The sequence below is a fragment of the Elaeis guineensis genome, unplaced genomic scaffold, assembly GCF_000442705.2.
Source record: "Elaeis guineensis isolate ETL-2024a unplaced genomic scaffold, EG11 Super_Scaffold_1000045, whole genome shotgun sequence".
In the NCBI taxonomy this organism is placed as follows: Eukaryota; Viridiplantae; Streptophyta; class Magnoliopsida; order Arecales; family Arecaceae; genus Elaeis; species Elaeis guineensis.
Window position 1 is genome coordinate 5933599 of NW_027332425.1, and position 19940 is coordinate 5953538.

Genomic DNA, 19940 nt, shown 5'->3' on the forward strand with positions numbered 1-19940 from the left:
GAGGTTAATAGCCAGAAAATATCAGCTGGACCCGTAAAACTTATTCTGATCTGTAAAACAATATTTTTTGCCAAGATTGAGATCACTTCTTATAGGTTTAGGTTCGGCAATTATAGATAGTGTGGGATCATTTTTTTATTCGCTGCTTTTCCATAAACTATCCATCCCATGTTTTGATGATAATTTATTTCTGCATTCAAACATGAAGAGAGTAATAGTGATGGAGGAGAGATCAATGCCACCGGAGAAGCCCCAGATTGTTTTAAAGGATTTCCTGCATTTCAATTTCCTTTTCAAGGCTGATTTCCTGTATTCCTCTGGGTTTCGTATATTGGCAGACTCTCTTTCTATCAATTAGTTCTAACAGGTCCTTATTTCTATGATAACATGGTGCCTCTGTAGCTTTGTTCAATCCGCAGAACTTAGGAAAGACAAGGTCTTTCTTCAAGATCCAGAGCATTGCAGATTTCTTGATAATTTTCCTTTGATTTGACATCTTTAATATTTGAGTTCTTAGTTCTCGAAAATAGGCGACTTCTTAGGTTCTCGAAATAGGTGATTTCTCAGCTGCAGTTGGATAAATTTTATCATCTCCAATGCTTAAAATTTTTGAGAAATGAAACAGATTGAGTTTTTGGTTAGAACACCCAACATAGTTGGAATTAAACTACATTCCTCAGTCAAGAAGCTCTGGTGGAAACCGTCTAATAGGCCAATTCCTCTCAGGAGCTACATATTGTACAGAGCAAATTGGCTGGAGCTTCTCAGTTTCTGAAATAAACACCCTCTCCCACTAGTTTACACCATGCCTTTGGTTTCCAAGAAGAATGACTCCTGTTCTAGAATGCAATGAAATAATAAACATGTGAAAGATTACACTGGTTTTCTGAATGATCGCCATATGAAGCCATTTGTTTGGCTTCTCTTATAGAGGTGCCATATAAGAATATCCTGGTCAATGATCCATTCTTTAGGAGGGCTGTTCACTTGCCATCTTTTGCTTAACCTACTAAATTGCTTCCTTGACCGGTGTCTTCTTGTTCCTCGGTGCTTTGCTTGCCGGGAAGTGAAGTCTTGCACAAAGAGGCCTTGGAGCCCTTGTTTTCCGTTCAAACCCTCTCACACAAATATTTCCTGCAAGACAATTTATTTTTTCCAAAGGACGAGCAAGTGTAAGAGAGGTTAAAATGACACTTTCCACAATCCCCTGGCTTAAAGCTAGAGTATTAAATGCTGTTCAGATTTATTGCATTATATTGTTATTACGAAGTCACTTATATGAAATTGAGCTGGAAAAAGATTGGCAATAAAAAGTAATGTTCTAACTAAATAACGCCTCTCAGAGATTGAGACTAGCCTTCTAGCACAATTTGGCATTTCAGCCTATCCAAGCTAACCTTTGTGAACCTGTTGTTTCCCATGGGTCACTACGTTATATTGGCTTTAAATAGAGGGGCCTGACTCAATGCTATGTATGTAAGCATTTGTTCATTTTTACAATTTTCAAAATAAACTTGTCTTGGTCAATGACAGCAACATTGGTCACGTGTGTGCATGAACAAACATTATGGAATTTTGATTTAATTGTGAGGGTATGTACAATTAATGTATTTGATGATAAGCACAAAAGTTATGGTTGCCAACACTATCAAACATTAGTTAGATCCACTTACACTGTGAATCTGTTACCAGCTGAAAACCACTTAGATTAGAATATTGTAATGACCATATGAGCCAAACAGGGATTTCAACTTTTGCAATACACTGAAACACCCACATATTTACTTGAAACTATTAGATGAATTACAATTGCATAAAAATTATGGGCACACGTATGTTAGTTATTCTGTGTGTTCTGACATAAGTGAAATCATTGTGCAGGGAAGCTAGACTCATTATATATCATTTCTCAGGAAAGCGTCATGGATCAGTTATGCATACTGTCACTTTGGTGGACATAACCTGCATAAAGTGAATTATCATTTAGAAGAAATTTAGACTAATCAAGCTCACTTGAACACTAAGATCACTAATCTCTTCAGATAGGACCTAGAGGCTAGAGACCATTCTTAGCTTATGCTGTAAATCTTCTATGGTTGAAGTCATGAAAATTCAATAGAGCTTTCTTAAGCCTAAAAAAGACCTAAATCATATTAGCAATCCCATTTGTGTTTTTAGACAAATTGACAACATGATCTAGAGATAGGCAACTAAACAGGGGAAAAAGATTAAGCCTTGGGATTTCAGGAACTCCCAAGAGTTTTCCTCCCAAGATGAAAAAGAATGACGAGATTAAGGGTCAATGTGAAATTCTCCTTATGGATGGATTCGCTAAAAGAGACTTCAAGTTTAGAACTAGTATAGGTATGGATTACAGGAGTATGGGCTTAAAAATAAGAAGTATGAAAATGGAGAGGCTGTGATAGATATCAGGCTTATTACCAGATTTTGAAAGACAAAAGTGGGTCACCAACTATAAGACATGAAGTATAATAGCCTAACACAGAAAATACATATATGAAATGTATCAAATTCTGCTTTAATTTTGATATCAATGACAGCTAATTTATTCCTATCAGTGTTCTGAAAGAAACATAAGTAGACATGGTACATGGTAGAAGATATCTACTAAAAATTTCCTTTGCTCCATTGTTCTGCCTTTCAATATGCATACATTTCAAAGACGCTAGTCTATCTGTTTCATAAAACAAGACATATCTTATGATCTGTTAAAGCTCTAAACCTAATAATGGGGTTAACTTTCATGGTATGCACGTTCTTCGCATACTTCTTTTTACAAGTATTCAAAAAGGGTTTTTTGGTACTGATTCTGCTAAATTGATCTTCCAATCTATTTTGATGCCCTCTATCTCATTAAAGTTATTGCTTCTACTGTTTGCTAGACCAAGGAAGACAAACAAAGCCATTTTGCTGTATCAGTTTGTCTTTGTCTATATTAGATGTTAGGAGTCAATTTAAACATTTGTTTAAATGACTTAAGTTTGTAACTAACTACATCCCTATTTACCACTTAAAACTCTGGTTTAATGTGAGTGCTTGGGCATCTATCACAACAACTTCAGGGGCAAGAATGGTGCCTATAGTAGCTCATGAAAACATGTCAAATCTCCCCAAGATTGTTACTTGTCGTTTGATTGTTTAAAGCCCACAATATAATGCATTCTTGAGTCATTTTATATATCAGCTTAGTTGTTCAATAATGGGGACAAAAAGTCCTCATAACACCTTATAATGAGCAAAAAAAAAAAAAAAAAAAAATGTTGCCAGCAGAAGCAACATACAATCATGTAAGTAGTTCTGTGGAGCTAGCCGAGCATAGCCTTCTTCATTTTTTTTTTCTTTTTCTTTTGTTTATTAAAAAAGCTCTTAGTTGATAGATTTTGAGTCTTACTTAAATCTTGACACTTATTTGTAAAATTGCAGTGGTCAAAGAAAGAAAATGCTGTCATTCAGTATTTGTAGCCTTAGACTTCATTATCATCTTAATTTCAACTATAAATCTTGTAATTTTTCTTATTAAGAAGCAAAATTCACTTTGAAACAAAAGCTTTCATTTCAGAAAGTTATTCGTCAAAAGTGTACTTATCATTTCATACCTCTCGTGAAGCATTGTTGTATCTCTTCTGTTGTTAGACCTAACACAGATAAATAGATTGATGTCACAATATTGTCTATCATAATAACCTTTTTAAATACAAGTGCACCAGTTCACTACCTCTAACTATTGAGGTTACAGATGTTCCAAAGTAAACAGTCCTCCTATGCAGGTTCCATATCCACTTCCTAGGAATGTGAATGGGAGAAATACTAGTCTCATGATCTGCAAATACCTGCACATTCTTACATTTGTTATAGGCTAATAAAATGGAAAAATATGGAGTATTAGTCTGGGTTGCTTGGTCCTCAATTGCAATATCATATGGTAACAGTAAACTATGATGAGGAAACAAAAACTGCAATTACCTCATTTTTCTGAAAATAAGTGCCATTGAGTGGAAATCTTCCTCTCATTGCAGTTCGACATGGTATCTGTTCATGGTGAGGTTTCAATCAGCAACAAACACATGAAATTCATGCTCCTTAATAGCCAATATTGATTCATGTTTGAAAGTCATGTACGTCTTTTTCCTACTTGATAACCCTCATATCTTTAAGTTCCAACAAGATCCCATGTCTCTATATCCATAAGCATTGCCTAAACCTGAACTTTTCATGGAATCCTGTAGAGGACTGCATGTTAATAAAAAATCCATGACACTCGTTACGTTAAGCTTACCCAATATCTAATCTAAAAGTCATGATTTATCTAAGCATTGACTACTGCTTCTAAGCTCATATTCACACATCACATGAACTTGATTGATAAGCTTCCTTATCATCTCCATCATTGGAATGTATGCTGTGGCTGCTTTGAGAATGACATCCAACACTTATTTCATATATCCAGTTTGGTCCAATATACAAATCTCGAGCCCATCCTACACTTGTACTCTATGTCACTCGTATATGCAAAGTCACACTCCAATTAGCCTACTCTTACCTTTCTCTTCTTATAATGGTCCTCAAAAGCACACCACTGTTTCTCTTAAGCTGCTATATCTTATGTCACTCCTGTATGGACGCTATTGACTCAGCCTCTCTCAACTATCTCTTTTTATATTGTCCAAGCAACATTACTGTTTCTCTTAACCTGCTATTTCTGAAAAGCTCCACGCTTGACCTCTTAATACCATTTGCAACCATAGTAAGTCCTGATCTGCTCGTGAACTGTTCAGGTGTGGACATTGGGATCGAATCCTAAGGGTAGGCTTAGCTACTCTTGTTTCTTTTTAAGCTAACTTAGCACATATTAATTAAACCATGCTTTCCTATCTCCATAACATACATAGTCAAATGATGCATGCACAAATCAAAACCCCTTATGAGTCTCTCCTTATTCCAATCTAGACCCTTGTTCATAGGGAAATGTAGAAATTGCCTTACTGAGGAGAGGTACATATTAGGCCTTTAGGTTCTGGTATAAATTCACCCATACATCATTCAATATCGAAGTGGCTGCAAGTGCAGAGAGCAGGTATGAAAGTGACTCTCACCCAAAAAAAAAAAAAAAAAAAAAAGAGAGCCGAATAAGAAATGTTTACAAAGCAGTTGCAGATACAAGTTTCTGAGATTCCAAAATGGATGTGCTGCCTAAATGGAAGATTTCTGCTACTAAGGTTCCACTTACCCACAGAATTCCTTCATGTACTGTAAACCTAATGTCTTTTGTTGTATATCTTTTCTACAATCAGAGCTATTATCAAGATTAGATGAACATATTCATCCAACATTATCTCCCCTATTACATTAATCCCTACGCTAACCTTCTTTTTTTTTAATTTTTTTTTGAAAATAAGATGCCTCTAGAGTAGAGTTAGCTCTCTGATATTCATGTAAGAAATCATGCCACAAAACACCCATCCTTGCAAGCTCAGGCTTAAATCTTAGACTAATTTCTTCACATGTCATAAAATCCCTTTCTCTAATCTTGCTTATTATAATTCAGTCCATAATACACATAGAAAGATGACAATTATGCTCCACCTACTTTTTCTCTATGTAATAAAAGAGCACAATGAAGAGAGAATTACATGAAGACAATTGCTAGCTACCAAATATTTAACCTAATAATTTCCTTACCCTTAAATAAAGAACTTCAACAACCTCATCATGTTACATGACTTCCTTTCAAATGAAAAACCTTAATGTTGTACTTAAAATTACTCATCAATCATTGAACTTCTTTCTTAAATTAAAGTAAACAATAAACCCTTCAACAAGAAACTTTCTATAAAATCCTTAATTTTAAAGGAAGAAAGACCTATTCGAAACCTGGTCATATTACATGACCCATGCCACTAGAAAATTTTTTGTTCCATTCTCCAATAGATCCATGCCACTCCACCTAAGATAAAATGATCAAAATACCCTTTCAAGTTTCAACTATAAATAAAATCTTCAAGTTCTTCACTCTTTGAAGAAGCAGAACAAGGGGAGTTCATCCTTGTTGTATTAAATTTAGTTCAGGCATTCTTTACTTATGATCTGGGTTTAACTGCACTATTTTTTTTTTTTGAACATCTCGTCCAATGCATCATCATATGTTTCAAATATCCCAAAACATCTGCCAGGTGTATTTGTTCATCCATGAACACCCATCTAACACCATGAGCTTTTGTTAACAATCCTATGCTACCGGAGAATCCTAACTCTTGAGCTCCAACTCTCACCTTAGGATAGACCTAGTATATGATGAATACTTAATTTAAGTCACTAGAGGCATAAATATTGTAATAATTGATGTTATTTTATTGAAATTTGATGCTCTCTAGTCTATTTTGCAGATAATTGGGAGTTTGGGTTCATATGACTCAAATTAGACTCAAATTGGATTAGACTTGAGTGAACCGGGCAACCAGCTCCTATTCCAGTGTGAACATGACTTAAAGATCAACGGAGGAGAATCAATATGAAGATCCAAGGGTCCTTATTCACGCTCCCACCTTTCTTTTCATGAAACCTTAGCCTTTCTTTCTTAAGACATCAGCCCTCTTGTGGGGATCATCTCCTCCTCTCCTCCATTAAAGCTCTTCTCTTTCTCTCTTCCAATCAAGCTAATCCTAAGTTCTCTTCAAGCTTCTCTCTTTCTCTCTTCCTCTTCTTCTTCTCCATAAGTCCAGGGGAGGCACTAACCCTAGCATGACACCATATTCCTCCACAGATCCCTTTTCTACATCCCATCAAATCTAGGAGAGGTTCTAATCCTAGTGCCGCTACCCTTTCTCTTCTACATACCCTCTTCCATCTATCTTTCTTCCTTGGAGTTTCTGTACCAAGCCTTCCAGCCATCCTGCCGCTATCTGCACGGAGGAAGACGAAGGATTCAAGAGACACATCCACCATCGGACGCAGCAAGAAGATCAACTTGATTCAGTTGTCTTGTATCACAGTTTTATTTCTTTTTCTTTATGTGTGCTTCTTTATTTGATTAATGAAAAATAATTTTATTGTAATTTTCATATTTTTTCTTAGTTTCTTACAATCTTTTTTTTTTTTTGCATTTTCGAAACAATCAACTAAGATCCCTGTAGATACATCTCGACTCACCCTATCTACATAGTAGTGAGTAGGGTTAATTTTGGTGTGCTACGACACGCATCAGTATATCCTCTAGAAAGACTAGAATAGTTTCATTAATGTTTGATTCCCAAAATACAGAAAATAACAGAGAGACACTAGAACTCACAAAATTGTCCAACAAATCTACAATCGTGTAAAGTTCTGAGACCCCCAGATTACAAAATCCTACAAGAAAACCATAGGTTTCCTATAGATGAAGATTATTGACTACCTATAATGTTAACATTAATAAATCCACTATACTAGAGGCTTGCTTTTGTACCATATAACAACATATTGATGGGAGGACTTTCCCCAAAGGATATCTGAAGAAGCATGATATTATTGCCAATACATGCCCTACTCAAATTCACCTTCTCCACAACTGTACTGATATTCCTGTCTTAGTTCTCACTCCTTGCCTTTTCCGTATTTGTGGGAGCTGCTATTTGTGCCTGTATTATCTACATGCCATATAGTAGCTTTTATTCGAGCCAATTTTATTAGGGCCTAGGGTGCCTAAAAACTTAAGGTTTCAGCAGGGGCCTTATCTTTGGTTGAGTGTCACAGTCTCCTTCCTATATTATCACTCCCTATGATCATCTATTGTTTCTATCTACATATGTTCTTTTGTTTTAGCCTTTTTGCCTGTCACAGTTTCTTTCTGTTATGAGCTATTGGCATATGTTGTAGGAATGGTAAATTATAAGCATTACCAAAATTGTGCCTCTGATAGTTTGAGCCTGTTCTTCTTGTCTACAACTGCAAGCAAAGCATTGCTTACTGTCACACAGTTCACCTCTGTCTTGAGAGTTGCAACATGTTTCTGGTGGCTCAGTAGATACTGCAGTTTCACCTATTATTTAACATTGATCATAAACAAGTAGTCAGATACAGTGTACAAGCATAATACTGTTGGTACATTAAGATACTAACTTGCCTGGAGTCCATATAGTGAGGAGGTAGGGACTTTGATCATCAGGCTGTCTTTGTTCCAGCTGTAATTCATTCAGTAGATAGAAGAATTAGAAATGAAGTTCACCACCATGTAAAGGAAAGAAAAAGTGGTCATTATATTGACATGACTGACCCCTTCCAAAATAGGGTGTGAATCTGGAATAACATATCTGCAACAAGCCACAAAATGTAATTAGCTCACATTATTCTGCATCTGGGATGATACTACTGATTCCTAAATCAAACATTTCATTGCCTTCTTAGGGATGACACTTTCTCTCTCACACACACATGCACAAACATACATTATGCTACGTCCTTGAAGCTTTTATGCTAGCGAGGAAGTTATCAGTACATACACTTGATGCTCTGTTCGGAGGCGGCTCACATTCTTTAGCTTAGGCATAGGGATTGAAGCAGCCTTTTCAGTGATAGCCACTATAGCCTTAGTCATGTCACCTTCTTGGAGCACTATACTATAATCTTGTATATAATTCTGCAAGTTCCTTTCGAACTCCTCAAAGTTGATCTTGACTGTAGGAATTACATCAGGATCTTCGTAAAATGCATCATCAATGTCCGTTTCGAGATTTTCCATATGTGCTGGCTCTGGACTTGCTGGCTCTTCGATGATAGGCTCACAATTATTAGCAGTTACTCCTTGTGCGAAATTGCTTTCCTCAGGTTGAAGCAGGAGCGCTGGATTAGATATGTGAATATTATCATTTCTGGAGGCAAGGGGAGTTGTCGAGCTCACTATGCTTTTTTCCTCTAGTCCTGAGAGTGCAAATCTTTCACTGCATCAGGAATAGTTACATTATTAGTATTATTTTAAAATACATACCTCAGACTTTCATATATGAAGCTGATTTTTCAACTTGTGAGCATGATATGAATGTAAAACAAATAATCACAAGTCTTTTGGAGCTATAACATATATTGATTTTAATTGCCAAGTGATCTATCCATGCCAATCATATTCCAAGGGTCAGTAAAAGATTCAGGTGGTATATGGACCAAACAATCTCCAAATTCTGGCATCATTTGTAAAGTTGCAAGCAATCTGAAAATATAATGAATCTTGACTCAATATCTCCAGAATTGTTTGCAATTTCTCATCTTGATTTTCTTTTAAAAACTATGACTTTCTGAAAAAGATTTGCTTCTTAAAAAGTAATCTCAGTTAACCTGATAATAATCTTGTATTTGCCTATTTAAGCTCCATCTTTATTTGTAATAACTCACTCTTGAATATGCAAAGGCATTCAACTAATGAATCAGATGTGTTCATCTTCACGATCATGCATGCAAGTATCCATCACTAATGGTATTATGCCAGTATGGATCTATTAGAGTTTAAGAAACTTACCTTGCAGAGGCACTTGCAAAGTGTTTGCATTCTCCTCTCATTGGGCATGCGTGACAATTTGGCTTGCTTTTGGTACAGAATACCTGCATGATACTCAGTGCACTTGCATCAGGTTGCCTGTTTGAACTATTAATTTGTATATTCATGTTCTCTCAAAATAATTTACACATTCATGTAAATATGTTTCTGTTTACTATATCATCTCAAAGGCATACCTTTCCAAAAGTAATCATTTGATAGTGTAGCTCATACCTGCATAATCATGTATATGGTGTGAGTTCAGTGTTTTAGTAATTTATTTGGTATTGGATAGGTAAAACATATACGAAAGTTTGTCATACTTTAAGAGCAAAAAAGGATCATTATCTGCATTGTGTTCCACTAAAGTAACACCTAAAAAATGGGTGAATTATTTGGATTGGAGTTAAAGATTTTACAGTGTTTCTTGATCAAGTTTACACAATCGTGGCCAAAGGAACTTCTGAATTGTCGCCATGATAGGATACCTTTGATGAAACAGGAAAGGAAGCGTTAGAATGATCTGTCATGAACTAGCTGTTTCACATATTCAACATAAGTATATAGAAAGAACTGGCAACCATAGATGTAAACAAAGTTACATTTCTAGGAGATGCAACTGAATGGAATCAGGAAGGGGTTGAAGTGGTACCCATCCCAGCCTTACACATATGCGACCAACATTTGTGTCAACCTGATCAGCAAATGGAGTTCCATGTTAACTTATAGTTTCTAAATGATTTGCAATGGAGCAATTTATTAAACAAATGGCTTACCGGGAAAGCTAGATGATGAAGTGCCAAAAGGCGAACACATTCAACGCTTTTGAGTCCTAATCCTCGTATGCTTAGAAGGTAATCCCTGTAAGCATCACAATACTTAAGCTAGTTTCAAGTCATAAATATTTTTGATCCTATAGTCTCCACAACCAGATAAGCGAGCTTCAATATATGCAACTTTTTGACTATATGAATCCTACTTCAACAACCTTTCTTCAAGGTTACATCTTCTATCAAAGCGAGCTCCCTAAAAGTCATTCATTTGATTTCAAGCTAGCTAATCTTGACCTTCTCTCTTCTTTAATACAAATCCAAATCCCTTCCCAACAGAGTGTTACATCATAGTAGCTGCAGTAGTCATACTAAGAGAGCCTACTCACATCTCTTTTCGGCCTTAGTAATAATTTTTCTTGGCCTTGTTTTCCTCGCATGAAAAGGAACCTTGGTCATATTAAATTTGTGAGGACTCTGGTAGATGTGTGTCTACTCACAAATCAGCCATGAATTGGGTGGATCTTGGGTCCTTATGTAAGGTCAAGGAACCCAAATAATCTTTTTAGACTAGCTTTTTAGATGAGCTCCTAGGTTGTTGCAAATGGTATTAGAGTGGAGTTGGCCCATGGACCATGTGGACTAAGCGACACTATAGCATAGGCCCATTTGGGCTATCTTTGTGCTACTTATGGTGTTTGTAATTAGATTTGTAGTATTTGCAAATGGATTTGGACCCTTAGCGTAGTAAAGATGCCGGATGTTAATTGGGGAGAGTATGTAAGGATTCATGCATGTGTGTGTTTGGTCCTATTTTGACTTTGTACTAGGTACATCTTGGATACTTATACAGGGCTAAGGAACCCAAATAATACCATCCAACTAGCCTTTTGAATGAGGTCCTAGGTTGCGACAAAATTATTCAATCTCTTTCTCCTAGAAATTATGAAATCCGATAGATCTACTAACAAATGCACATACAAGAAAAATAGTCCATGAATGTCTTGTCTTTCCAGTAGAAACCCGAGCAACATTTTCATATGTAAAAGTGAAAAAAAAAAAGAAACCAGAATTTAGCTATATAGTTGTCTTACTTTGCTTTGTCTGGTGGAATATCCCTTAGCCATTCAAGGTCGATGCTTTCATGATCTTTAACCAGGCGGTTAAGGAAATCCTGAGATAACATCAGTGAACTATGATTAGAAATGATAATAATTTTACATGAGGTGCCTGGTACATAAGAAACTACTGAGACAATTTGGTTTAATTATTTCCCTTTAATTGCATTAAATGAATAGCGCTAAATAATTTGTTATCACAAGGAGCATTTCCTGTGCTTTGTGGAGCCTTTGAATTATTGTTAATTCTAAAATTTTGATGGAGGTATATGATTATAATGTTAGCATCTGAAATTCTATATCACGAGATAATTTAAATTACATGACAGTAAAACTGTGTGCTGATATCAAGTAAAAGACATGGTGCGTTGCATGATGTTAATCTAGAGAAGATCTATCTTTGCAACAGGTTGAAAGGTCCTCCTTTTAAATTTTCATATTTTTCAAAGGGGGTGGGGTTCATGATGAGTTTGAAAATTGCTGTTTTGATCTTCTTGTTGATTGCCATCATTTGGAGAGTAAGAAGCCTAATTTGATGGTTCTTAGAAGATTTTGCAAGAGCAAGTGATATGATAATAAAATACCCAACAAACCCACCAATAACGATAATTACTTGAATCCCTAGTAAACTGGTCATTCAGTGCATGTCTGCTAAGGGGCTTAAGATACCAAACCTACAACTGAGTCATGACATACAGTCACAGAAAAATAAGTGAAGTTGATTTTGGTTGTTCATCAATGAAGCTGGTGATTCTGCAACATCATGTAAGTATATAATCAAATTGACGGTATTGTTAGTTTTGTTGTTGTTCTTATTGTTATTGTTATTGCTTTCTTGCATGACATGTGCCAATCCATCATGTTCCAATAATGGCATCAGATAACTAGCATTTATAATTGTACCTTAATTCGCCCAGCCAGAACATTGTTCATTCCTCGCTCACGAATTGCTTCAGAAATTTCATTTACAGTGGCACACCTAACTGCTTCCCAGTCCAGTGAGTCCATACTCTCATTGCTTCTCTCTCTCTGATAACCATCACAATAGGCCTGTCTTCGCAAGCTATCCCAGTCAAAAGTCTCTGCCTTTTCAGCCTGAACCTTTGCCTTCTTTGCTCTTAATGTGCTTTTGGCTGTTTCTGTTGGAACATTTTGGGAACTGCAAACTTCATCTTTTGAATTAGATTTAATTGTCTTGGCAGTCTCTAAAGTTTCTGTTTCATTATTACATGAGTTCCAACATGTTTGATGCTCCTGCATGTGTGGTATTGAGCTTGATCATCAACTACATGTTGAGTATATTTGTTTGGGAAATCTTCCTGCTGAAAGTTAGCTCTATCCTGATCTGCCCTTGAGCAAGTTTGTGATTGCAAAGAATATCTGCTTATACATGCACATGAATCAACTGCTTCCGTTATTTTAGAGAGCAATGCTGATTGCTCACCTGCAGAATTATTTGTATTTTCTGATGAAGGATCGCAGCATTTGATGTTATTAGTCTTGATGGACCCAGAAGCAGTAAATGACAAGTTTGAAATGCTTTCTTCTCTTACAACATTGATATTCTCCATGCCCACTGACTTGAAATACAAGTTGTCAGAAGGAGAAGGTGCAGAAGGGACAGAAGGCACACCACTTGTATTATGTTCTGAACATTTGAGATGGGAGTCAGGTGCGTAACTAATTGATCTACAAGCACTTTTGAGATAATTTAAGCCATAAGAAAATTTTGTACTGTTTTCACCCTCTTTACATCCCTCCTTATCATATCCACTACAATTTTCTTCTAACAGAACTCTGTCATTGCCATGCTTGTCCATTTCCTGTTTTTGGGCCGTCTCTGCCATGCACACATTCTCCTCCAGGAAAGCAGAATTCCCCAAAGCAATTGATGTACTTCCAGTGAATATATTGGCTCCAAAGTGTGACCCTGCAGTTGATCCTACTAAATTGGTGGTCTGAGTTTGGTAGTCTAAAGAGTTTCCGGGTGAAGTAACAGAGTTTTGAGATGAAACTACATCCTCAAGGGACTGTCTATCTTCTGATTCTGTGCTTCCTGTTACTGCAACTAATGTGTCTATTGTGGTGTGTGCTGTTCCAAAACCTATCTCTGGCTCTCTCACATGGATGTCCAAACCTACCCCTTTTGAATCATCTAACTTGTTGCCTCTAGCATTACTTCCTATTGATTCATTACTACTAGCCATCTCACTTTCTTTAACATAATCAGCATCATGGATCTCCAGAGGACCCTGGTCACACACATCTGGACAGAACCCTTTTTCTTGCCAATTAATAGCATCAGAAGCAAGACTGGTTCCATCTTGCTTTTCTGTTCTGCTCATCTTTTCTGCATTAGGATCTGCATTGTTACTCCTTGTCCGAATGGGAAATCTTGCAGCAAGGGCCATGAAGGCAGAGCTGTGAAAGACATTACATTAGTTGGGAATTAATAAACACATTTGTAGGAAAAAAGCTAAGCCCAGGCAAAGAAAATTAGCCTGGTGACACTCTGAAGATTGACTTCTGTAAAACAGAATTGCTACTTGACCAGCTTAAAATTACCTGGAAAGATGGTCCGAAACATTCTGAGTAAGAAATACACCTACCACAGAATCAACTACCGACCCTTTCCATGGAGAGAAGCATCTTTCACCTAAAAGGAAGAAAAAAGACAATTTGTATATGCAGGCATTTTTCAACTTTCTTGAAGAAGTGGGTAGGAACATTAGATGAATAGATAATGTTTGCATAAATGACCTATATGTTCGTAAATCTTGTTATTGAACTCATGGAACTCTCTGATTCATTAACTTTCATGTTAACTCAAACTTCATTTTGTTTGATGGTTGGAATTTTGTCTCCTAGCCAAGATCCTGGCAGAATTACTTTTTTTTTTTTATGTTTCATCACCTTTGTTAACATTTTGGTTTCTTCGATGAAATTTTGTTAGGCAAACTCAAAATCGAAACAAGTTCCTGCTGCATTTTTATGCAATGTTCATAGTTTGTGTTTATGGTTTAACAATTCAGAGGCAAACTTAATATTTCATGGAACAGCCTTTATCCCAGTTCATTTTCCAGATGTTAAGTTCTGCAATTTTGCTGTCTACATGATTTGTTTTTAGTCATATAAGCGTGATACATCATGATTTAGCATTAGGCAAAACAAAAGAAAAAAACTCTGCTAAAAATTCTAAATTTAGTTAGCCGTTGGATTGTAGTTAAAACAAATTATCATTATTCAGTGAGATACATCATATGTCCTGCTTTTCCTAATTCTAATTATGAATTACCTTCTTCAATGCAAGGTACCTGAGGAAAACTAAGCAGGAATGGTATGCTATGCCAGTAGGAAGGACTACTGACCTAGCACCGGTTGATTTAACACCTCTTTCCTTTCTTTAGACAGCATGAACAAAGATTAATAAGGCATAGAAGTTGCTAATCTGACAAACTCAATAGTTGGAGATATTGTGAATGGTACCTTGGACAAGACGCATGCGTCCAATAAATAAATCTACACGGCCATGAAAAATTTGCCTTTCGTCTTCCCACCATTTCTCTTTATCCTCATACAACCCTTCAGCTTCATCACTGCATTCCTTCCCCATCAAAAGCTTCCATACCCTATGTGTCTCATCATCCAATTCAACCTTAGCCCGTGCGCGCTGTTTCTTGCTTGTATCAAGGGGCTTCTCAAATGGAACAATCATACTACCACCATAAGGAACAAGAGCATTTTGTGGTTCAGCTGCACTGTGCACCTGCCCCCCCTCTATGTCCAGATTCTGTACCTTCCAAATAACATCATTCACATTAATTACATATGGAACAATTTCTTGAGATATGGGGTCAGTGTAGGGCAGTTCTTGAACATGGCTGCTCGTCGGGTATTGTTGTATGGGGATTATTTGGAGATGATGCAAATTCATTTCTTGAAAATGTCCTCCTGATGCTGGTAATCCAACAGATTTTTGCTCCAGAGAACTGTAAGTGTTTAGCTCAACCTTATTTTCATGATCCGCATTGAAAGACATGATCTTGACAAGATGAGCTTGCGCCTTTCTTGTGCGCCTTTTTCTTTTCATCCTCATACTGTTGTCTGCAAACAGGGCTTCAAGACATGCTTGAGGTGGTTTTTCAGGAGTTGGCAATAGTTGATTGCAGTCTATGATGGTAGCAGTTGAAGTTATTTTACGGGCTCGGACTGGTATCTTTGATCTCTTCTTTGTCGGTCTTTTGATGTGGCCAAACGTCAATGTGCATTCTGGAGATTGTGATTTATCTGAGATCAGTGACTTTTGCACATCTGCAGATGCAAATTCTTCGGAACAATGTTGCATACATTGATGATATTCCAAGTCCGGCTTCTTTGTCCTTATCCTTTTATGCATCTCTCGAGAGTATGAATTGTGGCTGCTTGTTTCATCAAATCTGTTAGCCTGATTTATCTCCTTATTTGCCTGCATGATGTGGGCATCTCTTGAAAGTGTCCAACCAGTTTGAGCACCATCAATATGACTATAGTCCCGTTTTGTTCCTGTCTTGTCATTGTCATCTTCTATTAAGATCCAATCTGCCTGCCTATTTCGATTTACCTGCTTCTCACCAGGTTTCAGTTTTGGTTGTAGACCACGAATGGGGTTGCTCGTATTATTTGCATTGCCAGTAATATGCTTCGAAGCTTCTTTGAACAATCCCCTTTTAATAGACTGAGGTTGTGAGTTTGGATTTTTTGGCAACATTGCGTAGTCTTGCAGCATTTGGTTTAGTGAATGACTGAGATCGAATGCCATACAACCTGGTGAATTTTCCACCACCATTTCCATTCCTTGGCTGAGCTTTGCCTTTGATTTACTTCTGGAGGTTGGAGTGCTTCGAGGTCTCCCTCTACGTCGAGGTTGTGCATTGGTCATCATTGATTCCATGTGTACATTTGCTGCTCCACCTTCAGATTCAAAATTCAACCTCCGCCTGACTGGTTTGATCCCATTTACGGCATGCGGATTGGCACTTGTTCCTTCTGCACTTGATATGCCAACATTTTCTCTTATAGTGTCTGGGGATGTGTCGGAAGAATTTAGGCCTTTCTTCTTCCGGACATAACTCCTCTTACCAGTCTCATTTGCATGTTTCCCGACTCGCATGGGCGTAACAGGCTTTGGAGTTGCTGGCTGTGGGGTTTTGGTTGGCTTGCCTTCTTGAAAAACCTTTGGCATGTACCTTTTCCTTCTTGTCTTCCGCCTTCGTGTGCTTTTCAAGCTTAGTCCTGGGTCATTCCTCTGCTCATCCTTTCCAGATTCCGGTTGTTGGGAAGGAGCCAACAATGTTTGTCTATGCGGTTCGACTTGCTGTGGTGTACAAGAGCCTCGCTCGGTTGCAGTTGTTGGCATTGAGGAATTGCAGTTAGAACATTGATCACTGAGCTTCTGATTATTTTTCCCATCAATTGACTCTTGACAAACCATAATCACCTGTGGAAGAGTACAATCTTGCACTCTCTTCTCCTCATCTGGGGGTTACAGGTAAGGAAACATTGTTGGCAATCTCCTCTGCTGAGCATTGCAGTACGTCGGTCTCTTGGTTGCTCTCCCTACTGTTTAACTCCTCAAAGAAACCAACCAGTGCACCAGGTGCAGAACCTTGTGTTTCTTTACCTTTGGCTGTCATTGGTATGTTCATACCTGCTGCTTCTTCCGGCAAGAAATTAAGATTTGGAAGAAATGGAGCAGAAAGACCATCTGCATCCATACAATTAAATAACAATCTACTCCAATGATAAACTGAGAAGAATAAAACATGAACCCGTATGCTATATATGGAGTTCTCTAGAGTAAAACTAATTGAAATTTCTATAGAACATGGAGAAAAAGAACTCACCCTTGTTAGAAGAACTGGAAAACATCAACACTTCCCCATCTGCAAGAAAGTGATTCGGCGAAAAGGATAGATTCTTGTTAGCATCAAATGCCAAAGGGATATTTCTGAAGGATGTTTGTGAAAAACATGCTGTTGGATCGGTCCTGGGTATTGTGTGTAAACTGGCATTGTGACCGTGAGCCGGTGCTATGGAAGATGAAGTAGCACACGTTGAGCCATAGAGTTCTGGAATGCGATAGCCAAAACCTCTTGAATCGGAGCGCGAACTCCACCCACAGGGGGCAGCGGCACAGCCTGGCTCAGGAGAGATTGAATTGCAGACAGGAATCCCCTGGCCATTGTTTGAGATGAGGATTTTCTTCTCAGAAAAAGGCGTAGGCGGAACCCAGGGACCCCGCTCCAAATCCTGCTTCCGCTGATGCTGATCTTCTCCACTTCCATCCATCCCAAAGAAACTTCAACAACCCAAAAAATAGAGAAAAAAGAAGGAAAAAAAAAAAAGAAACAAATCAGCAACAAAATCAAATCTTCACGAATGTTTTTTGGAACTGAATCTTGCTCTGTGCTATGATCTCTTTCAGTCATTCCACATGATAAACGGAGGAAACTAACAAAAAAAAAAGAAAGAAGAAAAAAAGAAAAAAAAAAAAAAAGGCAATCTACCCTCTGGAAGAAGAGCCCTTACGCTGTACAATGGAAAGGAACAACACCTAATAATGGAGGAAAAATAAAAACAAAAACTGCGCAGGAGGAAGCGGAGAGGAAGAGTCCAACAAGAGGAAGAAGAGTTCTGTTGGGACTCAGCTTTTTAACTTAAACCATAAAATAATCATCAATACGAAATCATGAATATTTTATAAATATTACTATAATTACGACTGATATCAACCGTAATCTTTAGATAAAGAAAAAGGACGCGGCTTTATAGTTCCGGGAGTCTACAGTTCGAGTTTGGAGGGAAGTGAAATACCTACCCACAGGTGGAACGGACCGCATTAGACGCTGGGCTTTTGGTGACACTTGGCACGTGCCACCAGAACCCGCCGTTGGTTTCCTCCGTTACCGGCGTCCTTTTCCGGGATGCTCAACAAACCGTCCCCACCCACAGCTTGGCTCGGACTTTAACGCTGCCTGGTTTTGCTTCTCACTTTTTTTTTTTTTTTCTTTCTTTTACTTCCGTGTGATTTTATTTTATTTTATTTTATTTTGAAGATTATTGGGTTGAAAAAAATGTGGATGCAATCCTGGCCGTACTTCCATGATTCCTGTTAGGTTTTAGAGGACGTCGCGGGATGCAAGACTGGGGCTTCGGATTTAAGTTAGGCAGAGAATACAGGATAAGTTAATGCATGCACGTTAGAGTTTGCCTGTTGTTTGAGTAAATTTAGACCTTTATTCACGAAAAAGTTAATGTTATGTAAATTATGTTTATTAAAATTTAGTGTTTTGTATTTGGGTTAAGATTTTAAATCTTTGTAGAACAGAACTGTCCAATTTCCTTATAGATGGGATACTAGCCATCTTTCGTCTCCGACTTGATACTTCAGCACATGGAATAGTATCTCATCTCCATGTATTTGATTTGGATTTGCTATTCCTAGATTATCCAGATTTTCATGGATAAATTTAAACTGCATCTATAAAAATTATTAAAACTAAAAATTAACGTTACATAAATATAATTATTAAAATTTAAAATTTTATATTTAGATTCTTATTTTTAAAATTATCCATTAAATAATTTTTAATCAATATCGTGAGCTATTCCATAAGATAAATAGACTATAGAGTCACCTACTACTTACTTTGAGATCTATGCAATGAGTAATCCAGGTGATGGAAGAAAGGTAAATCGTTCTTCCATGCTATAAGATTTGTATGGATATATACTTAATTCTATATCAATTATATAATAAATAAATTTTGAGTTTATGTATAAGATCTAAAATTTTAAATAATAATTTTTATGTAATCTTTGTAGTTTCATTTAGATTTAATTTTTATTATTTATGATTGAATTTAAATAAATTTATATTTTAAATATAATAAAAATATTATAATTTAAATAAAAAATATGCGAGGAGCCGGATGATTACTTATCCGGATTTGGGGGCATTTGGCTTTCTGAAAATAAATTTAAAAACCTAACTGTTACATTATTTCCTGTGAATAAGTTGCAATTATATCCATGTACAATTTTTTTTTTTGGGGTTGAACGTGAAATTGTACATGCAAATACGTTTGTAAGAAAAAAAAAAGCTGATTATTTAATCTCCTGTCAATAAGTTAAAAAACTATATCCTCGGAAGGGAGGTTATTTTGTTGGACCTTTATGTATTTTTATTCGTTACAATTGTTTTTAAATTTTAATAAAATGATAAATAATATTATTTTAAAATATTGTTTTGTGTTTAGACGCCTATCGAAACTTTGTCCGTTAGTGAATAATATCATAACGCCAACGCAGCGCCGAGTGACACCACCCACAACTTTTTTACTGCTCAACTAACTCCATTTTATTTCTGTTGGCATTGATGATACAATCCTGGCCGTATATGTCGACGTTCTCCCGACTAGGCTTGATTGTACGTTGTTAGAGAGATTGATAAGACATATGAGTTGCCGGTTCATCGGACCAAAAAAAATT

At 36.9% G+C, this 19940-nt stretch overlaps 1 protein-coding gene across 1 annotated transcript; it reads right to left on the reverse strand.

The window, feature by feature from the left end:
• Nucleotides 1-573: 573 nt before the first annotated feature.
• On the reverse strand, nucleotides 574-18107 carry LOC105036042 (protein ROS1A). Its single transcript, XM_019847520.3, is given in 21 exon segments — nucleotides 574-1134; nucleotides 3618-3656; nucleotides 3737-3851; nucleotides 3985-4050; nucleotides 7896-8035; nucleotides 8120-8177; nucleotides 8270-8306; nucleotides 8496-8933; nucleotides 9506-9588; nucleotides 9721-9757; nucleotides 9943-10011; nucleotides 10126-10217; nucleotides 10300-10384; nucleotides 11388-11467; nucleotides 12315-12682; nucleotides 12685-13832; nucleotides 13977-14067; nucleotides 14898-16939; nucleotides 16941-17154; nucleotides 17294-17748; nucleotides 17957-18107. Coding segments are annotated over 20 exon segments (5772 nt in total). The 5' UTR covers nucleotides 17739-17748; nucleotides 17957-18107; the 3' UTR covers nucleotides 574-1009.
• Nucleotides 18108-19940: the final 1833 nt, after the last annotated feature.